The 20,304-nt window shown below is 43.4% G+C and overlaps 2 protein-coding genes across 3 annotated transcripts in view; one reads left to right on the forward strand and one right to left on the reverse strand.

Moving 5' to 3' along the window:
- Positions 1-5,658, forward strand: part of Ae2 (anion exchange protein Ae2) — a 48,029-nt gene extending 42,371 nt beyond the window's left edge. For both annotated transcript variants that reach the window (XM_077645512.1, XM_077645513.1), the window contains exons 22-24: positions 1,371-1,540; positions 1,617-1,787; positions 3,829-5,658. In XM_077645512.1, coding sequence (XP_077501638.1) covers positions 1,371-1,540; positions 1,617-1,787; positions 3,829-3,909 — 422 coding nt within the window. In that variant the 3' untranslated portion in view covers positions 3,910-5,658. The remainder of the gene's footprint in view (positions 1-1,370; positions 1,541-1,616; positions 1,788-3,828) is intronic.
- Positions 5,241-20,304, reverse strand: part of Grasp65 (Golgi reassembly-stacking protein 2) — a 30,696-nt gene continuing 15,632 nt past the window's right edge. The window contains exons 9-10 of the mRNA XM_077645514.1: positions 15,724-15,846; positions 5,241-6,936 (exon numbers count right to left, since the gene is read on the reverse strand). Coding sequence (XP_077501640.1) covers positions 6,881-6,936; positions 15,724-15,846 — 179 coding nt within the window. The 3' untranslated portion in view covers positions 5,241-6,880. The remainder of the gene's footprint in view (positions 6,937-15,723; positions 15,847-20,304) is intronic.

Below are 20,304 nucleotides of genomic sequence, written 5' to 3' on the forward strand. Positions count from 1 at the left end.
GAAAGATGTAGCCCTCTGTGGTTAAAGCAATGTGTACGGTCTTTTGGAGTGTGAAAGTAGTACCTCCCTTTGGGGTTTCTTGGAGCCTGGAAAGGCTAGCAGCAATCATTGCGTGCACTGCGACCTCTGTTAGTGCACACTTTTAGTGGTGCAGCATGGGAGGTTCTAGTCTCTCAGTGGTGGAAATGCACAGCCACTAATGAGGGCCAAGTCTAAAAATGGGCATTGTAAGTATTGCCGTACTACTGGACCGAATTCAATTGAATTCAGATGTAAACACTGCTGCACTTTATCTCTCAACTGTGGAGTGTGACAGCGATGTGCCACCTGTTGAAGAACATACAATTCACAGAACGTTTTACTTATTTTTGCTTGCTACAGTTAAAACTAAAAAGGAGCAATATTATGTCCGGGTCATAAGTGATGTTTGCATTTGATTCTGGCTTGGCAGTACATTATGGAGAAGTGTTGTTGCTCTGTATCTACCTGTTATAGTTTCCAAGGAAATAAACAGGCATTACTTTCAGAGCACTCACATCATTAAGGTGGAACATCAGCAAAAGTTAATCACGTCAATATTAGAAAATTGAAGCTCAGTTGACAAAATGTAGGCCTTGACATAGATTTGAGCCTTCATGGTGCTATGCTTACTTCTGCATTAATTGCAAGTGGCGGCTGTGCCATCAAAACGTAGTAACTGCTTTTTCCAGAACCACATTTTGAGGTTATCACTGTCAGTTGAATACCAATGTCTGTGGTGTCCATGGTGTCCAGTGTGATACTACTTTGCATCAGTAACAAGGACATGCTGTTGTCACTTTTTCTTTATTCTCTGCCGAATGCGTGATGCGAGGTGAGTCCAAGTGAATGTTTCACATATTGATTTTAGCCTCAGAAGAGGCGGTGTACCACATCTGTTAGTGTGGCAGATGAGTGTAATGTCTGTAGTCTGCGTTTTGGCATGGACAGCATAAATGATTTATGATTTCATGGCTCTCAAATGCATAGCAATTTCACCAGTAGTGGTCTCGTTCCTAAACTGTTATCAAAGTACTCAGTGGCTGCACAGCGTCAAATTTACATGAACAGTGCTTGTGCGCGACAATGACTTCTTACATCCTGTCTGCCACCAGAGCTGGAGCCACTTGCTGCACACCGAAAATGATGCGATGCAATGCTGCAACAAATCAGAATACTGCCTTCAATGTTATTCCAGTGGCCTAAATGTGTGAAGCCTAGTTTTCAAGTTTGAGAGTACTGTTGTGCTGTCATCACTCCTTGCAGTGCAGTTCTGTTGCCCACAAGCTTATTGCTATGAACCATTGTGTGGCTACCATAAGATTTAGCTTTCTTTTTCTTTTCTCTTCAAGGACTGTCCGTCTTCATGAGCCCTCTGTTGCGAGAAGTACCTGTAGCGGTGCTATTTGGAGTGTTCCTCTACATGGGGATCACCTCCATGATTGGGATCCAGCTGTTCGAGCGAATAATTCTTTTCTTCAAGCCAACTAAGCACTTCCCAAGTGTGCCTTATGCACAAAAGGTATAGCATTGCCCTCTGCTCACTAGGGTGTGAAGAAGTGCTCGTGTTTACGTTTCCTTTTTTTTTTCTAAATCAGGTGAAGGCTACCAAGATGCACCTTTACACACTGCTGCAAATAGTCTGCCTCATTGTGCTCTGGGCAGTGAAGTCATCTTCACTGGCCTTGGCTTTCCCTTTTGTGCTGCTGCTTATGATCCCCCTTCGGCTTCAGCTGAAGTACATCTTCACAGAGAAGGAGCTGCAGTGTGTAAGTGGACACATTTGTTGCCATCTCTTGTCCTTTCTTTGTTCTATAATTTATCCACTGTTGTCATAGGTGCCAATACCTTGCTATGTAAAGTTATCTAGAAGCACAACAGAAAGCATTAGCAAAACTAGAACATAAGCATTCTTTAGTGTACTTGTACTGTTGCACACGCTCATGGAGTTTGTAGTGTTGCACACGCTCATGGCAGCAGCCGTGCATTCTTCACAGAATGCACGGGCTGCTGCCCGACCGGTGTATTTGTCAACCACACAAAGCATAGTCGCCAATTTAGGCGTTGGCAGCAGGAGCCAAGCGGTCATGCATGATTGTACATAATTGGCCTTGCCAGAAACCACGGTGCCGTGTGGCATTGTAGTGCAGTGCAGCTGTATGCCTTCCTTGTGCTCCAGTAACTCAGATCACGATAGAATTTTTTTTCTTTTTACATGTTCAAAATTAATTCTATAATAGTTTCCATACCTTACAAGGCGTTTCATGTTGTTTCATGAAAGAACTGTACTTCAAAATTTGCACCAAGTTCTTGCATCATTTACCTGAAGAAGTGGGTGAAGTTGCACGCTGAAATCGTTGAGGCCCACCATTAATATAGTTCATCCTTTGTCACAGAATCAAGGTGCCACAAAATGTTATCTCAATGGCACTTTAATGCTGAGATAGCTGCTGCTTGTATAGTCACCATTGGGACCAAGAAAAAGATTCCTACATCATCCTTTTAGTTTTGCTGCCAGCTACTATGCTAGCAGACATCTGCGACATTCTGCTGCTGAGAACAAGGTCAACGTGATGTTATATTTGACCGTAGCGACTGCACTTGTTGGAGGTGAAATGCAAAAATGCGTTCAGCTGATACTTTGATGCAGAGAACCCTAGGTGGTCATATTGTTCTACGGCATCTCTCATAGCCAAAGCGTACAGTCAAGCTCGGATATATCGAACCCGGTTATTTTGAATTTTTGCCTACATCGAACACACAGATTACCCCTTTGAAAACCCCGTGTAAAAGTATAGGAAGGTTGCGCAGTATATCGAACTTCAATATCACTAGTCGTTCAGCATATCGAATGGTGTGCCGTGCCTCTGCAAATGGCACTTCTCCCAACGATGCTCTTCCGTAACTTCGCGCGAAGAGGTGGATCAGCTGCGCGGCGTTGGGCACCTGCTGGCAGCGCTGTCATTATAAAACCGTGTGATGAGGTGAACGTGGGGTGTGATTGAGGTTGGCCTTCGGTATCTTATACTAATTTTCCGCCCCACATTGCTGTCATGCGGTAAAGCCAATACTTAGTTGCATTGGCAACTAAACGGCGGCCCTTGCTCGACGTTCTTTGCTGCCGAATTAGTTGTGGAAACCAACTCTACCTTAATTTGAATGAGTGATTATTCCATTTATAGTGTGCTAGTAACAGGATTAGCCCTCTTATTATAGGCAGTGGCTAGTTCCAAGGAGCCATCCACTGCGGCTCCAATGCAAAGCAGGTTAGTCCTAGCAACACCTAGTAAGCTGTGCGTTGCCGGCACACAGGCGGACAGCGTATCACTGCAAAAAGCGCGTAAATAGCTTGGGTGCAATGTATTGCGTATAGGTTACTGGCAAGCTTATCTACTGCCATTTTGGATACATTGAATTATTGATATATAACTAATTTGCGATCCCCTTTGAGTTCGTTATATCATAGTTCGACTGTACATTGACTATACAAAAACCTATTTTTTTTTTCTGCCTGGTTAAGCAGTGAGCACCTTAGTTCCTGAACCTTTTTTTAAAAACGTTACATCCACTGTTATGACTGTAGTTCTCTAAAGTATACACCTAATGGCAAATAATTGTAGTACAGCTGTAGCTGCCCTTGCTTTTTGAGATGGAGGGAGGGAGTCAAAATAAAATCTCTTCATTGACGTTGTACATCTGTAGGCCATGTATATGCGCTGAAAAGTTGTGACTAAAAGAAATCTCCGATTCAGCTACAACTCTATGCACGAACCACTTGCAAATAATGCATCCTTCACAATTTTTCTGCAGTTGGATGGTGAAGATGTGAACCTCCAGTCTGACGAAGAAGACGATCCAGACTTTTACCAGCAAACACTGCTGCCTAGTTAATACTGCCCCCCCCCCCCCCCCCCTTTTTTGCTTTGCTCGAGCCTTTTATTGTTTTAGTTGTTCGCATATCATGCGCCATCTTCATAGCCTTGTACATAATCACATGAGGTAGCTGCGGACTAACCCATGTACCATAGCTCAAGGAGCCTATGATCTGATTAGTGTTGCAGGAACTGTCCAATGATAAGACCATTTATAACTTGTTCAGCATTAATATGCCATACTTATGCAGAGGCCTGTTATTTTGTTCCCCGTTTGCTTGTTCTGTGTAGCCTCTTTGTTCTGCTGAACACTGATATAGTGCTGTGGAGTCTAATCAAAGTGCCATGGTGTCTGTTATTTAGTCTCATTGCCTAGTGGGAATTGCCTCTTGTGCTTTATACATATATACACATATATATTATATATACAAACGTGGCATATACATTTCCACTGAGAGAAATATGCTGGTAGTGATAATTGTTGCAACACACGGAAAGCATGGTATATGTATACACAAGCATGTACTACTGCTCTGCATTGTTATTTTAGTATGTACAATGGTAGTGTTTAACCAGTGCCCAACCATGATATTAAGCTCTCTTGCTCATTCAAGAAGCAAACCAGATTTATCCATTTCTTTCCTCACCCTACCTACATGGCTTATTCTTTCATGCGCCCTTTTTTGGTGGTGAATGAAAGCACAAAAAAATGGAAATGTGGGATGGCTTGGGCCAGGCTATGAACGGTGCAGCTTATGTCCGATTTCTTGTGCATGAGAATATAATATATATGTAAGCTCTGTGTGAACACTATGTGCAACAATGTGATATTGTTTAGAAAGATGTACTTTTGATGTTTCAACCTGTGGGGGCTGAAGATGTTGGGATACTGCTGTAGTTTGCTGTGTGTCCCAAGTGACTGCAGAAGTGAATGCTACTGCTTGAAGAAAAGGCTCACGAGTGCACTTATGTCTTTGAAACGTATTCTTTACTAGTATTTTGATACTGTAGAGAATCATTGTAGCATGCAATGCATTTACAGGGTCCCAGAAGTGTGAAGCAGCGTTACTTGTGCAGTGGTGCTACTGGAAGGGCATTTAAATGTCATACTGGTGCTAGTGCAAGTTGGGAAAAGTGATGGTGTAAAGTTTTACTGCGGCTTCATTATGCATGTATGGCTTTTGTCATCTGTGACAGTGCAGGTCCTTAAATGACCTCGTGCATAAGAGCTTTTCCTTCCCTCAGCAGAATGCAGCGCTTACTCATATGACTGTTGTAGTGTGATTAGAGAATTGTGGACTTGAAATAAAAGCAACAAACCCAAGAGAAACAAGCATAATATAGAGCAGCTCATGTTTGAAAGCATTTATTTCCATCCACGCATCAGAATCATTCAGTGTTATTAAGCAGTAGAAGCAGCATGTAACAATGACATGGAGAAAGGTGACTGGACTGCAGTGCACGCCTTTACCACCTACGTTATATAAAACTCGAATATATTGTGAAAAATGAAGCAAAAAAATTCTACTTTGCAACAGAACTGCCCGTTGTTGGGAACTGCAGTGACTGCCATTACTTTTTTTTTTTTACATGTAGAGCTCTTCTGCTTTGCATTATGCCTTTCTTCTTGCATTGCTAAGCTTGGTGGATGTCCATGATTGCTGGCCCTGCTGTACTTATGCAGTACACAAATTTGCTACATCATGAATGCAATGTTCATATTTAACTATTTTTGCATTGTTTTAATAAATATACTATATTACAAAAATTTTGCTTTTAACTGACTCATTTCTTATGCATTTTGAGGCTTCCCTTCTTACATACCAAGCATTCTATTCCTAGTACACTATTGGGCAATGCAGGACAAAACTTGCATGTACAAAAATCACGCAAAGCCGCAACCTACAAGCTATAATCCACAGCACTGCAAACAGTCACTGAATTCATACATAGCGACTGCCAGCTACGAAAGTGAATTTGCTTGCAGCACTTGGTCTATGGAATAGTAAGCTAGTGCTGCTCTACAGTCATACACAACTCAAGAATGAAGTGGCATGATGAGGCATCTGCTGCTTTGTTCTTGAGTTGTATCTGACTATGGTAATGCAGTTGTACCAAACCAATTGGAAAGTGGGGAACAATGTACATTCTAGCAATTCAACTTCAAAAAAAAGTCATCATTGGTGCAAGAATCCCTCCATTCTGTGTATCCTGTAAACTGATCTTGCCTCCTCTCACACAAGCTTGCAGTGATCCAAAGTGACAATGAAACATTGTGCAGTGCAGTGCAAAAGAAAATGATCTGAATTGGGGATACCTCACTTGAAACACCCCTGTACAGATGCCCAGAAAAGCTTTCGGAACACGAAAATTGCAACAAAGCTTAGTCGCTCGACAGGCATGGCCTGCACAATGCACTGAGTGCCTGGCCGTGCCTCTACGCAGCAAAGAAATTCAGTTTTTTTCGTGATTTCGGTGTTCCGAAAACTTCTGGGGGTGCCTGTACACAGTAAATAACCAAACATATCCTTGAAAGGCTGCAAACCGCCTTGCATTATTCATTAATATTCCTAAGTGAATGTACTAAAATAATTTGGGCGACAAATCCCATCGGAGAAAGGACATGCATTGTGTGTAAGGGAGAAAAGTTCACAGCAATGACGGCCACCTCTCTTAAAAAATGCACATTATTTTCTTTTTATTTTTTCTTTGCTGCAAAACCTCTACAACTCCCAGACCCACTTTTTCTATAATGACTTGAATGGTTTGCTGCCACAAAAGGGAAAAGATTGTGTCTCTCAGCAGAATGACTAACTGCTGTTCCCCGAATAGCGTGACAGGTCAGCCAAGCAAAAGTGGCTAGACAGTGGGGTTGCAGCATCCATACAGTTGTCAACAAGACACTCCCATTTGTCTTCCCCACAGTAAACCAAAGCTCCCAGGGTGGTACTATAGCACTGTGAAAGTGTCTTCAACACCAACAGGGCCCTTTAGAGATGCTGTGGTGCTGCCATGGCGGACTTTGCAGATGCTTCTTCTCGAAGTCCTGGAAATACAGCATGCTTGTCAAAACAGTAACACAACTTGGATGTGCTGTGAATGTAACTACATTTGAATTCACTTCCTGCAGAAGCCCACCCCTGCAAAGCATTCCTAAAATAAATTCAGGGCCACTTTTACATCAATGTTACTACTGTTATCACCCTCAACCACTGCATGGAACAGCAGCTCCAGTTATCACCCACTTAAAAGTAACTACTATGTCCTATGAAAACCTTCTTCCTAAAATTGCTTTAATTCAGTTCAAACAAAAGCAACCAAACTACACACTACAATAAATGAACTGCAGTAGATACAAGAAATTTAAAAAAAAAAAGGAATAGGCCATAGCGCCTAGTAAACAAAAAAAAAGATGGATGACCAAGACAACAGCAGCACTGTCTTCTTCCACAGCTCGGGTACATAAGGTAGGGGAACTGCCATGGCCGGTAAAGTATTTGCCTTCCCTGTTTTTATTATATTTAATTAAACCACTACTATTGCCACTACTACCAAGCCAGGCTATTCAAGTGTATGCCATCGTCATGAATGCACGCAGTGGACAGCAAAAAAAGCAGTTCAAATCTGAGGAAGCACCTAATTCAGAAATCTGGAAATGTTATTTTCAGGAAAAAAAAAACCATTGGCTGTGGCATTTAGTACCACAAGGTAAGAGCACGAAAACCACTGCGGAAGAAAGGTGCTCCGACGGCGTGGCCGTGCTGAGACTGGAGAGCTGCAACTTATTGTGGCTGGAAATGAGGGGCAGCATTTGGTGAGGAGACTATTGTCTCCGCCAATTCTGCGTGCTTTCCTATGGAGCAGTGGCACACACACAACATTTGCGACCTCATTCAGCGTTCGAACACCCCTAACTTTATATATGCCTGTTTTTATTTAACCACCTAATTCTGAGCAGCTAGAAGCTTTCACACTGCTTACTCTTCAAATGCTTCGATTTCTGACCCGAGAAAAACGTCACCAGCTTGAGCAGATGATGTGCGGCGCTCGCCTCTTCAGAGCCTCGAAGTGGTCACTGGAGGCACATACCGTGATCGAATTCAACAGCCCTTTCATGACATTAGTGCCGCCGATAGCAATCCCTCACCGAGTTACCGGCATCTCAATGTACAGGTATACGACGATGTGCAGGATAGTCTCATGCATTCCCTTCGACTGCGACTGCAGTCTTCAATTTTTTTTTTGTATTTGGCTGCAGCAAGAAATGCATAAATTACGTCTTAATATGGGGCGAGAAGTTCGTTGTGCCTAGCGGCAATAGCGGCTGCACGACCTACAAGGAGCAGGTATTACCCTTCAGTGCTTCCAAAGACAGAACTCATCTGGAAGCGTGATGAAAGCCCCTTCTCTGTACCAACGACATTTCGACAGTGGTTACGTCAGCTGAAGCAGTTTTTCGAAAGCGTATGCAGCACAGCCTGAAAAATTCAATCTCACCATCGATGAAATGTTATTGTTCGCATTCCATGCACTGAGCGCAAAGTAGATTTAACAATGCATCTTCCAAACTGGTACGTTTCAATGAGGATCCAACAACTCAGCAAACAAAAAAGATCTGCCAGCAGCAAGTCGCATAATTTGAGAAAACTCGCGAAGCTGGCAGCTGATCAAGGCGCCAAATGTGAAAGACGATCTTGGTTAAGACAGCCTACCTTCGAATCATCACATGAGAGCCCATCTCCTGCGGTTTCTACGAGGCTTCAAACTTCCAGCAGCCCACAGTAAAGCGAAACTGAACAGCTGCGGAGCAGCTTTAAGGAAACGAAGGGCACTGAGGGCGTGTGCTCACTGATAACTGATGAGGCCCAAGCATTGCCACAGTATATTTCGGCCAAAGAAAGGAAACGTGGTGCTGGTTGTGTTTCACTTCTAGCTTTAGTTTAGTTTTAAGCATTCAAGTAGACGGATGCTGGCTTCCTTAAACGAGATCAGTGACCTGCTTATCATAATCTTTGACACTACTTTTCTCAACACAAAATTAAGAACTAGCAACTACAAAGTCTCCTCTGGTTATTACATCACGTGTACAATTCAGAAGTTTAATAATACATCCTTCAGTTTCTGCCGTAAATACAGACACATGACAGCTGTAGCAAAGCGTGCAAAGCTTGAACATGTTGCTGTGCAGGCTTTTTTTTGGTTCTCTAGCACCCCTATGAATTCACGTGAAACAGCGCTCACTTGACTGCTCTCAATCATTATATTAACCGTGTTTCTCCTAAAAGTTACAATCGAATTCAACTATGTGCTGAGAAGGCAGCTGCTAGCATCATCTATTAAGCAGTTATTACTCAGCCTCAAGTCGAACAACAGCCCCTAATGTGGGCAGACGTATGAAGGGATGCCCCTAAAGAAGAGTTGTTTCAAGCAGGCGAACGTAATATATGCATCGAAATCAAGCACCCGTGCCAGGCGCATCCGTAGAAGCGCTAGCAAAACGAGCAACAAAGAAAGCCCCCAGTACTGGTGCTGCCCCTTACGGCCGCACCTTGCGTAAAAGTCTCACTAACTGGCCGCGCCCCGCATCGCTGTTGGGTAACCTTTCTTCTACTGTGATGAAAACTAGGCATCAACATAGTGTGGCTGGCACCTCCTAACATCAAGAAGTCATTAGCAGCTATTGAGCTGACAAACCTGTTTTGCTTATCAGAAAAGAAAAGAGGCTATTTTAGCTGCTATGCCTCGGCAACTGTCTTCATGAGCAGAGCAATGATTCCACATCAGCCATGTGTCCTTCATAACAGTGGTCTATTAACCCCTTACCACACAGCATGTCATATATGATACAGTGCATTTTCCTTGTTCTAAGAAATCATGAAGGGCCAGAAATGTAGTCTTGCTTATTTAGTATCACAGCGTGCACTGTGTGGAAGCCATGCCCACAGTAACCCGACCTTCGGGAGAATTTCTTTAGTGGTTTTCTCTTCAAATGTAGGTGGAGATGGTGTTGTATGTTTCTTGGGAAAATATGATAGGTAGAGAAAAGATTTTCTTCATCCTAACCAGGTAGCAATTTGAAAAAATTATTTCGTCATAAAAAAAGTGTTTTTTTTTTTTCGTTTTGATACAGCATCTGCAGCGCAATAATCCTTCAGACTACACTGCGAGAGGGGTATTTACTTGCGTATCACACATGATACAGCAATCAGTTATGGGTAATTTTCTCAGCCTATGGCGCTTCATAATTTCAGCAGCAGAAAATAAATTCCACCGAGTCAAATGATTTTACATCCTTTTTTGTATTCAGAAGATTACATGGCATTTTTAATTAGTTACTCATTCAATTACAGCAGTGATAGGACACCATCACATTTTATGGTGGGCTAGAGTGAGGTCCTACTTCAAGTGGTCTTAGTAGTGGGGCCAGTATATTCAGTGAGGATGACGAAGGCGACGATCTCCTGCTGGTAAGAGGCAGAAAAAGTAGAGGAAACAAGAGAGACAAATAAACAAATTATGTATAAAGGAATAAAGAAAGCAGTAACGAGGCTGCTCTTTAAACGAAAAATACTGAAGGCCAGAACAAGGCCCATCAATGAGTAGTGATGCGAAAGAAATTGAAGTTGTCTAAAACAGTGACGGAACTTGCATGGTTGTTGCACTGCAAGGACGAAGACGATGGAAGGCAAAGACAATGACAAATTTGCACGGGAAAAGCATGGTGTGGCAGGAAAATCAAACATATGTTTCGGCCTATTCCTAGTTAATATGCCATGAAAGAAAGCAAACTGCACGATTAAACTCTGAAATAGGAGTGATCAGACATGTTCCGATGGGCTCCTTGGAGCACTGACCCGGAGGCTCATAGCCTTGAAGGCCGCGCCGCGCAAGCCTCACGAAGGGGATAAAAGGCTGGTTCCTCAAGGCAGTGTGCTTTGGGGAGATCCAGTCTCTCAGGTGCCTACGATGGAAGCGATCGTCGGCAGTCTTCTTTCGTGACCCTGCTAATTGCCTCGTCATCAACTCCGTTCGCCTCTGTGACGCCCGGATGTGAGCGAAATTTTATTGCCTCAAACTACATATCCCTGTATGGAGTACCATGTCGCATATCATATATGATATGCGACAATACTTTGCTAAAATGCAGCAACTCGATAGTTTTTCTAAAAACGTAAGTTAGTATGAGTCCTCTCATCACAGATGGAGCTCACCAATTTTGTTTTATGAAAAAAAATATTGTGTGGTAAGGGGTTAAAGGAGGAAATGGAAGTGGTATACCCAAGTTGTTCCACTTTGCCAAAGTAAAAGCTTGTTAGTTCAAACTTCAAGGAACCGGGAAAAATGTTCAACTATTCAAAAGTTCGAATTATCAAATGACCCTGAAAAAATTGTCAACGCTGAGAGCACGCAAAATTTATTTGGTGAAAGACTAGGCAATGGTTGCCTGATTTTAAAGGGACACTGAGGAGAAATTGAAGTTGGCTTGTATCGATAGAATACCAGCTCCTGATCACAAAAACGCTGCTTTTACTGAAAACAATGCTCTTGTAAGGCAGAAAATAGCAGGAACCAAAATACAGGTATCGCCACCACAGGCCAATCTCGCAAATACAAGCGTGGTGACGTCATAGAACAAGAGGCGCCACCTTGGAGGAAATTTCCTTCCTACATGGGGTCGCGAATCTCTGAGGCTGACAAAGGAAGGTTGCATGGTTCAATATTGAAGTAAGTTTTGTTTTAAAACCGATAGTGCCCTTTTATCACACAAGGAAGGCAGACAAAAGACAACCTGAATGTTGGAAGCAAGCAAAACTGATGATTGGCGGCGCCACAGGCGGCAAGGAGAGTTTCAATTTATGGCGCTTCGCGTCTATGAGCTTTGCGTGCCTCGTGGTTTTGTTTTTGACGCGCCTCGAGTTACAAGTGCCGAACATCAGAGGAACTCCAAGTGCCGCTTCAAGTGCTAGTTAACCTTTGAAGGAGCCTGTTAAGGCTGGTCAGATGATCGCCACGGTCGACGAAAAACTATGATGGCACGATGGTCGGTGATCGTACAAGGCAGTTCGCAGTATAAAGAGCACTTGTGTCTTTACACGCTCGCCCGGCGAAACATTCCCGGCTGTGAAAGTCAACTTCAAACTACAGATGAACGATGTGCGCAAACTATTCGACGAACCACATACACAGGAGAAACACAAGGACTGGCGCAACTGTTTCTCCTGTGTATGTGGTCCGTCGAATAGTTTGCGCACATCGTTCATCTGTATCACCATGCACCAACTAGGCCCAACAGAAGTGTTATTGAACTTCAAACTACTTAACGGAAATCGTTTATTAGGGATGGGAGACAAGGTACAAGGCAGTTCAGAAAAATTGCTGATGGCCTAGCTCTGTTAGGCCAGGATATACGTAGCGAAAGCGCGGAGATTTCTGCATCGGAAGAGTGCCTTCACTAGATGCGCCTTTATTAATGGTCATACCTTAAGCCGTCGTGGCGGAGTGCTAGCGTCTCCACCTCAAACGCCAAAGGCCCTGGTTCAATTCCGAGCCTCGGCACAGGATCTTTTTTTTATTCATTGAGTGGGCGGGGGGTTTCAGTGGCTCCCATAGATGCCGCCACCGAATATGTTGGTTAGCGGTTAAGCGCAGGCTCTGTTAAGCCGCGTTTATACGACGGCGTAACGCGGGCGCGCGCGTGCGCTGCACAGCGACGTCACGTCAGCCAAAGCGAGACCCTCTATACTCCAACTGCGCTTGACCGCTGACGCGTTCGGCGGCTTCGGCGCACTCTGACCTCACTGGCGGAGACTTGGAGCATGTCTCTATTTCGCACCGAGTGCGCCAGCCGCCGCCGGCCCGGCCAGACTGATTCGGCTCCACGGTGAGGTGCGGCAGTTGGGCAGGGCTGTTCTTTTCGAGCTCTCGGCTAATTTAATCCATTCACAGTACACATCTGAAGGCACATGCAAGTGGGCGAGAGAGCCCGATCCACTAGTGGACCCGTTGGATCTAGCGGAAGCCGTTGAAGCATCGTGCGCTGGCTTTAGTTTCAAGCTGCCAAGTTTAAATGTGACCGCCCTTGAGCACCCATCCGTTTTTTGTGGCAAAAAAATAAATAACTTGGCCCTTCCACGCCGTTCAAGGAATCACAATCCGTTGGCCCCAAAGCCCTGCCCAGCCTCTGATGGGTGCAACGCGCCGACCTTATCCTGGCCCCTCGCGACTCCCCGCCGGCGCCTAACCTAAGCGTGCTCCCTCAAAAGCATTCACAAGCTCTGTGGCGCTGAGGTCGCTAAAATGCAGGCCGGAGTTTTTGCGAGAACTACGTCATCGGGTTCGGGAACGGGATCCATCGTAACACTGGCAAGACGCCGGTGCAAACGTAAACGAAGCGATGGCAGTGACCCCCGATAGATGCCTTCAACGTGCGGTGGTGGTACCTTTCATTTCGGCAGCTGCTAGACCGCACCGCTAGCTACCAGAAATCACGAAGTCTGCGTTTATGTCACGTTTCGCGTCACTCCGTCCTATGACGTCATAAGAGTTTTCCTTGACGTTATAAGAGTTCTCGAGTTTGAATCGGAGCGGCGGGAAAATCTTTTTCAACTTCGAATCCAAATTTCTTTGAAATAAATGCATCTTTCGCTTCCGGACAAGCGGCAACAAAGCCATGAAATGCCGAACTATCAAATTTTGCTAACAAAAAAAACCTGATAGAGTTCTCAGTGTCCCTTTAAGATGAGAGCAGCACGGCAATGACTTGTTTTTCACATTTCCATCAATGCTTTACTGCGTACATACTGTCGGGAGCATCCAGGCGTGAAAATCAGAGATGCGCGAGCGACTCTGCAGCATGGAACTCAGGTTAGAGGGGGGCTTTTTCGATGATCTCTAGCCTCGCAGGTCATACCTGGGAGTGGCCTCGCTTCGGGAATCCATTCGAATTGACCGGTGCGAGACCCGCAGTTCCCGAATTAGCGAGCGTCTGACGCCATAGACTTTACATGGGCGTTGGCCGGGACCGCGCCGGCAGTTCGAATTATCTGAATTTTCAAACTAATGGCAGTCTAATTAACGAGCTTTTACTATACACGGTATAAGTTAGCCATTTCAGAAAGAAATCAAAGCTGGCATCAGTTATTTCATCTCAAGTCCTTACAGATGCTTCTGCTCACCTATGAAGAAAAATGCTTAATATTTCGAATTTAAAATGCCAATTCTGATTCCAACGATCAATTAACTTGAATAAGAAAGAAACTGGCAAAGGGCAGATTACTACCATTTCCAGATATGCTGAAGGTGTTAACACAAAACTTCTATAGAGCTATGAAATAGCGCTAACAGTGTTTGATTTTGTATGCCATGTGCCACAGCACTGGACCATCGCAAAGAAATAGAGCACTTGGGAGGATTGCCATAAGTGAAAAACGGCACACCTACTCTCTCTTGCTGAAGCCATGCAGCAGAGTTGAATGTAGCCTAATCAGTAGCCAAGTTCACAAAGCTGCCTGCATCCTTTTGTGCAACTAGCTGATACCCTGCCCTATATCATTAGCTGTTGGGACAGGCAGCAAACTGGGCCTGACGACTGTATTTCTTCAAGCATATGTCAAGCCATGTATTTTTTTTTTTCCAGAAGTATTGCCTGGCACTACAGAAGTCAAACATGTAATTGTGACCAAAATAGTTGGCATATCTAACTAAGAATGAATAACTGCAATTATGCTCCACAGATGACCCAGCAGACCACAAGTCACACATTCGTCATTTTACCATTTGCCATCTTCAGCTCGCCTCCTTCTCATTGGTGACTGCTAGAAGCAATAGGCACATGCACATGTGACGAAAGCGAGGTGTCACAAGGTTTATGCCTGTGCACTCAAATGACATCACTTGGACAAAAAAAAAAATTGTGTGGGGTTCAACTCGACTGAACATGGTTAGCTGGAGCAAAAGGTTGGTTATGCTTGGTTAGACACAGTTATAATAATAATAAACAGCTTTATTATGCATGGTTAGATGCGGTTTGTGTTGATTAAACTTTATTGCATATCACGATTTTCATCATGAACGCCTCAGTACATGCTCGAAAATACGTTTCCGAGACATCTGTGCACTTACTAGACGCGCGCCATCTGCTGGACCATTGTCGTACATTAAGTGTTGGGGTTTCAGTGGATGCCGCATGATGGTGCTACGACTGCACGCCATGCACGAAGGAAATTCACTGGAAACATGCTTTGCTACCCGCTTAATTGAGATATGTGTAATTTACATGCTCATAGTTATTGTTCATGCATGCTTCAGTACATATCTCGAAGATACATTTCTTAGACATCTGTGCATTAAATAGAGAGGCCTACTTTTTACCCCTAAGCCTTCCCCCAGTAGTTCCAGCCGGCAACAGCAGTGCCACCGCGCCTTACTTACGTCACTGATCGGTGTTGGTCTATACATATATCCGCATTCTCAGCTGCCAATTGCTCCAATGCCACTAAACCTCTCTTGAAGCAGCAGTCTTGGAATCCGCACAAATAGAGATGGTGTCCTTGTTCATGAGCAACCTTACCTATTTTTTATCACTTGTTGCATACTCTCGCAGATATTGATTACAGAAGGACACAATTTCATAAGCAGCAAACATTTGATCAAAGTTGGTGACTAAAAGCCAAGCAGAGCAAGAAAGTGGGGACTGAAAACAATTTCCTGTGAGCAATGCAGGACTGGCAGAAGTTGCTCATGCGGCACAAGAGAGTTCGCGTCATTTTATTTTGCAGCATCTCCATCGCCACTGTTCTGGTCTGCTAGCCTAGTAGGCACACACTACACTCACCTGAAACTTCACTCGATGTGCCAAGGCTTGCTAGGGCATCAGCTGGCAACGATGCACTCACTGTGATTGGCGGCATACCGGGCAGGTTGATTGGTGTGGTCAGGGGCACAGCATTGGCTGCACCTATTGATGACAACACATTACTTCACCCAGTCTTCTGGGGGCAAAGGCACTAAACACACACAGCACTGAGTGAAGAGTAGTTAACCAAAAACTGTATCCCTGAAACACTGCACTCCTTTGAGGTTCAGAATTGTAGTTGTTTACGTGTTTCCGCAACCCTCTTTGAAAAGTAACAATCTTGCTATGTAGGTAAAAAAAAAAAAAACATTCAAATATGCAATTCTGTAGCATGGAAAGCATCACACTGCTGCAAAAGTAAACATAACAAAGCATTAACATTTAAGTTAACTCCATCCAGTATTAATGGTAATTCAAGCAATAGCTCATTCTGCAATAGCTCATTCATTTGTGTGCATCACAAAATGCCTTATAAATACATAAGAATACATGGAACAGCTGGCCAGAATTGCCTATGTCCTGTCCTGAGCACTTTCTCTGAACTAACATAACAAAATATCAGATTTGCTCATGGGTTGAAGATAAGCCTTTTCATAATAATGCATGAAATGCAGTCACCATATATAAAAGATGTAAACACTATCAATAAGTAATGCAACTATTTTATGGGCTAACCTTCCGATTTTAATTCAGGCCTCAATGCTTTGCCCACAATGCAATAAGAGCTACACACTGCTGCATTTGATGATTGCAGTATTTTGCTATGTATAACTTTCACCACGCTGTAAACAGGCAGTTTTTTTTTTAATCAGACATACGTCGAAGTGGTGTAAAAGATTTACCTGTGGCGTATAAGATGCGCTTAAGCACAATAAAAATGTGGTGAGGATCCCTTCATAAAATCGTGCAACTAAAATACAGTAAAACCTTGGTACATTTTTTTAATATACAGGAGGAAAAATTACACATGCTGTGAATGCGAAAGCATGCAAGCGGGCTGTTCAGCTGCGGAGATGGCGTACTACTCTAATGCAGTGGCCAGCAAAGCTGATCTGTTCGCACCGCCTGAATGGAAGAAGACGACGATACCCAAACCTAGCATGAGAAACTGGCAGTTTAGCGTGCAGGGTTTTGTGCTGCGGTGATGGCGCAGTGCTTTAATGAAGTGGCCAGCAAAGCTGATCTGTTCACGCTGGCCTAGGTTTGAAGCCCACTTCAGAAGAAATTTTATTGAAGAAATTTATTTTTGTTTCTTTCCTGATGATGTAGGCACTGCCAATAACGTCATGAAGTCACGTGGGTTTTCGGGCCGTCTGGCATTGACAACTATGAAAACACCGGATTTCCCACCTCATGAGCCATATAATGCTTTCGAATTAAAGCATATTAATCGGTAAAACGTATGATCCACCCGCCTCATTTTATAAAGTGTAACTGTTGAATGAGGTACATTTTTGAACAAAGAATATTACTTCATAAAACTATTTCTTAGTGCAAGATATCAGCAGCTCCTTTCTAGTGCTCGCAGAATTCAATTCAGTCCACATTGCGCTGTCCTTAGTTCAGAAGAAATTTCACAACGCATTCTATCTGCCAATGACAATGGCAATAATAACTGGGATCTCCTCCATGCTGTTTTCAAACGCTTCGCCCCCATGCACATGAGGAATGCGGGGAAGCCACCATGGGGACTGACCGTCGCAGTGCTCTCGTTTTTCATGCTGCATTTCCAGATCCAGCCCACTCGAATACAAACGCGTCATTGTAGTTATCAGATGCTTCGCCTCCTTGCCTTCAGGCATTGCAAAAAAGCTGCTGTGTTTCTTCTCTTCATGTCGCGTTCTATACTCGGGGACAGGGTGATGTGAAGTGAGCAAAAGAACCAGACAAGGGATAGAAGAGAAAACACACAAGACATGCACCAGTGCTAGTTTTTCTTGGCACTGGGCGTCCTTAACTGTGTCATTCCACCAAATAGTTTGACCGAAGGACGATGCATCTGGTCGCCTGGCATGTTGCTCTTACCGCAGCATGTTCGTTCCGTCACTGGGACAGCTGATGCCATATATGGAGGCTTCTTGTAACTAGACGTGCCTTGCAAATTCGTTGTAATCATGAAAATTTTTTTTCCTTGCCTATCAATGATGACAGTCGGCAGTTGTGTAGATATATGCCCTAAGTAATGAACATTAACAATATGTGTTTTCAGACAAAGCTAATAACTGCAAGCGGGGACTATATTCCGCTGCATAGTAAGAAGGTGCATTTTTCAGCTGTGTAGCTTCTGCATCATTGACAGAAAAAATTGTCACGATGTATATGCTAAAATAACGTGATTTATTTTGGTGCTTTGCCCCTTTACACATGGGCACTGCAGAGAAGGCACTATAGTGGGTGACTTCATTTCAGCTATTTCAGCTCTTCATGCTGCACTCCCCCATATCTGGACAATTTTTATGTGTGCACATGTGTAGTTGACCACAAAAATGTGTTATACAAATAGAAAATACAGAACAGACGAAGCAATACGCTGTTCCTGCCTTCCTTTCTTATCCCATGTGTTGCATTGTGTTTTCTATTCCTAAATATGCACCAATTTTCCTATGTTTCTGATTTAGCCCAGTATTACATGACCAGAATTTGTCAAAATTTTTAACACTGTACCCAGCAAATTGCGTTATCCGGGAATGTATTAACCAGGAGAGAAATAGTGTAACCCTAGCGGACATTTTTAATGCCAGAGATTTTTAGCGTATTGACCTGCATATCATATGAACCAGGAACGTATATATGGGGTAATACTGTACATGCTTGCAGCAGCTGCTGTGCACCAAAAATTCTCGAGCTCTTGCCAGCATGCCTTCTTCCGCAGTCTGCCTTTTTCGTTGGCTTCACTAACCGCAACATTCTTGCAGCTTTGCACCATTCCAGGTAACTTTCTCGCTCAGATTGAACTGTCTCCCTACTACCCAACTCCCTTTCTCCAGGGCATATTCAAAGGCATGCAACTTGAATTTTGCATTTTAGCACCCCCGCAGGGCCACCATCGTCTAAAAAATGATGAGGGACAACCAATCGTTCTAGCCACAGCTTCAATTTAAGAAAGACTTCTTACATAGAATGCTTTTACATGGAGATTTTGTGATAAGCAAAAAAAAACATATACAGCCAAGCTGAACAGCAGTTACAGGCATTTCTTTGTATAAAAATTTTGCCAATGAGCTGCAATAAGCACTGGTGTTGAGAAATACAGTATACCAAGGGCCCTTCGTTTCCAGGTTTTTACAGCGAAGTTGTATACCTCTACCTTCCAAGGAAATTTTCGTGTTGTCGTCGTCGTCAGCAAAAACCCGAGGGGTGGAAAAGTACCCAACAGCATAAAAATCATACATCATGCGCATCATAAAGGAGTCTTAGTATAAAAAGAAAAAAATAAAGAAAAAAGAAAAATACAGCATAAAAATTGTACATTACACTGATCATAAAGCAGTCGTAATATAAAAAAATAAAGAAAAGAAAAAATCCATTAAAAAAACGCTTCAGGTTCCTCTTAGGAGCAGGACGCGATAGCGTGTTGCAGTGTTGCCAAGGAGTCCATGGAACGCCATTGTCCATTGCCCGTTGGACAATTTAAGGAAAGGAAATGACGCTTGTTGCACCTAACTTGGTGGGCACGGGAACAACGCCAGGCAAGGAAAATGAAATGAAAATTGGTTTTAAGGAAATGAAATGATCCCTGTCTCACATATGTCGGTGGACACCCAAACTACTCTGTGCAGGGGATTACAACTATGCATTCTGGTAAACATTAGGTTTGCAGCTGCTTTGAAAGGGGTTGGCGTCATTCGAAGCCCTCGTGTGAAGTGCAAACCGCATAATGTGTGATAACAGTGCCTGCAAACAATGCGAAGCAAGTGCCTTCTCCCCGCACGTGTTTCCCAATAAAGATTATGATTGCGTTTAAGCAAAAAAGCCAGGCTAAAAATTGAATGCAAACAGCATAGCTTTGCTGTCCCACCACCGTCACACCTTCACAGCATGGATTGGAGCCACAAACTGTTTTTTTTTCGGTATTCAGAAGGTAAAAATCAACTCAAACTTTTTTGGCTCAAATTCCGATAAAATAAGGTTATTCAGCAAATTTCTACAAATTGAGCTTTTTTGGGTTATTTTTTGCGGAAAAAGTCATTTTAACATAAGCGCTCCTTCTTGTGGGGGATATAAAATAATGTTTTTTTCACGTTATTCCATAAACTGCAGAAAAATAGCAGGTTGCATGAAAAAAAAAAGTTTACCAAATAAGGCATGGTTGAACTTCACTATAACATAACAAAGTTGAAGAGGCCCGACAATTACTTCATTACAGCCACAGTTTCGTTATAGCCCATGTTGACCGAGCTTCCTTTATAACAAGGTTTCGTTATAACAGGGTTTAACTGTACACCCTGCTTTTTCTCACTGCAAGTTTTTCGTCGCGTCCATAACCATCTCCTGCACGGCACTTTCGCATCTGTACCGGACCTGACTATTTGTTTTTGCACTGCTAAAACATTTATTAAA

This window comes from Amblyomma americanum, chromosome 1 (assembly GCF_052857255.1).
Source record: "Amblyomma americanum isolate KBUSLIRL-KWMA chromosome 1, ASM5285725v1, whole genome shotgun sequence".
NCBI lineage: Eukaryota > Metazoa > Arthropoda > Arachnida > Ixodida > Ixodidae > Amblyomma > Amblyomma americanum.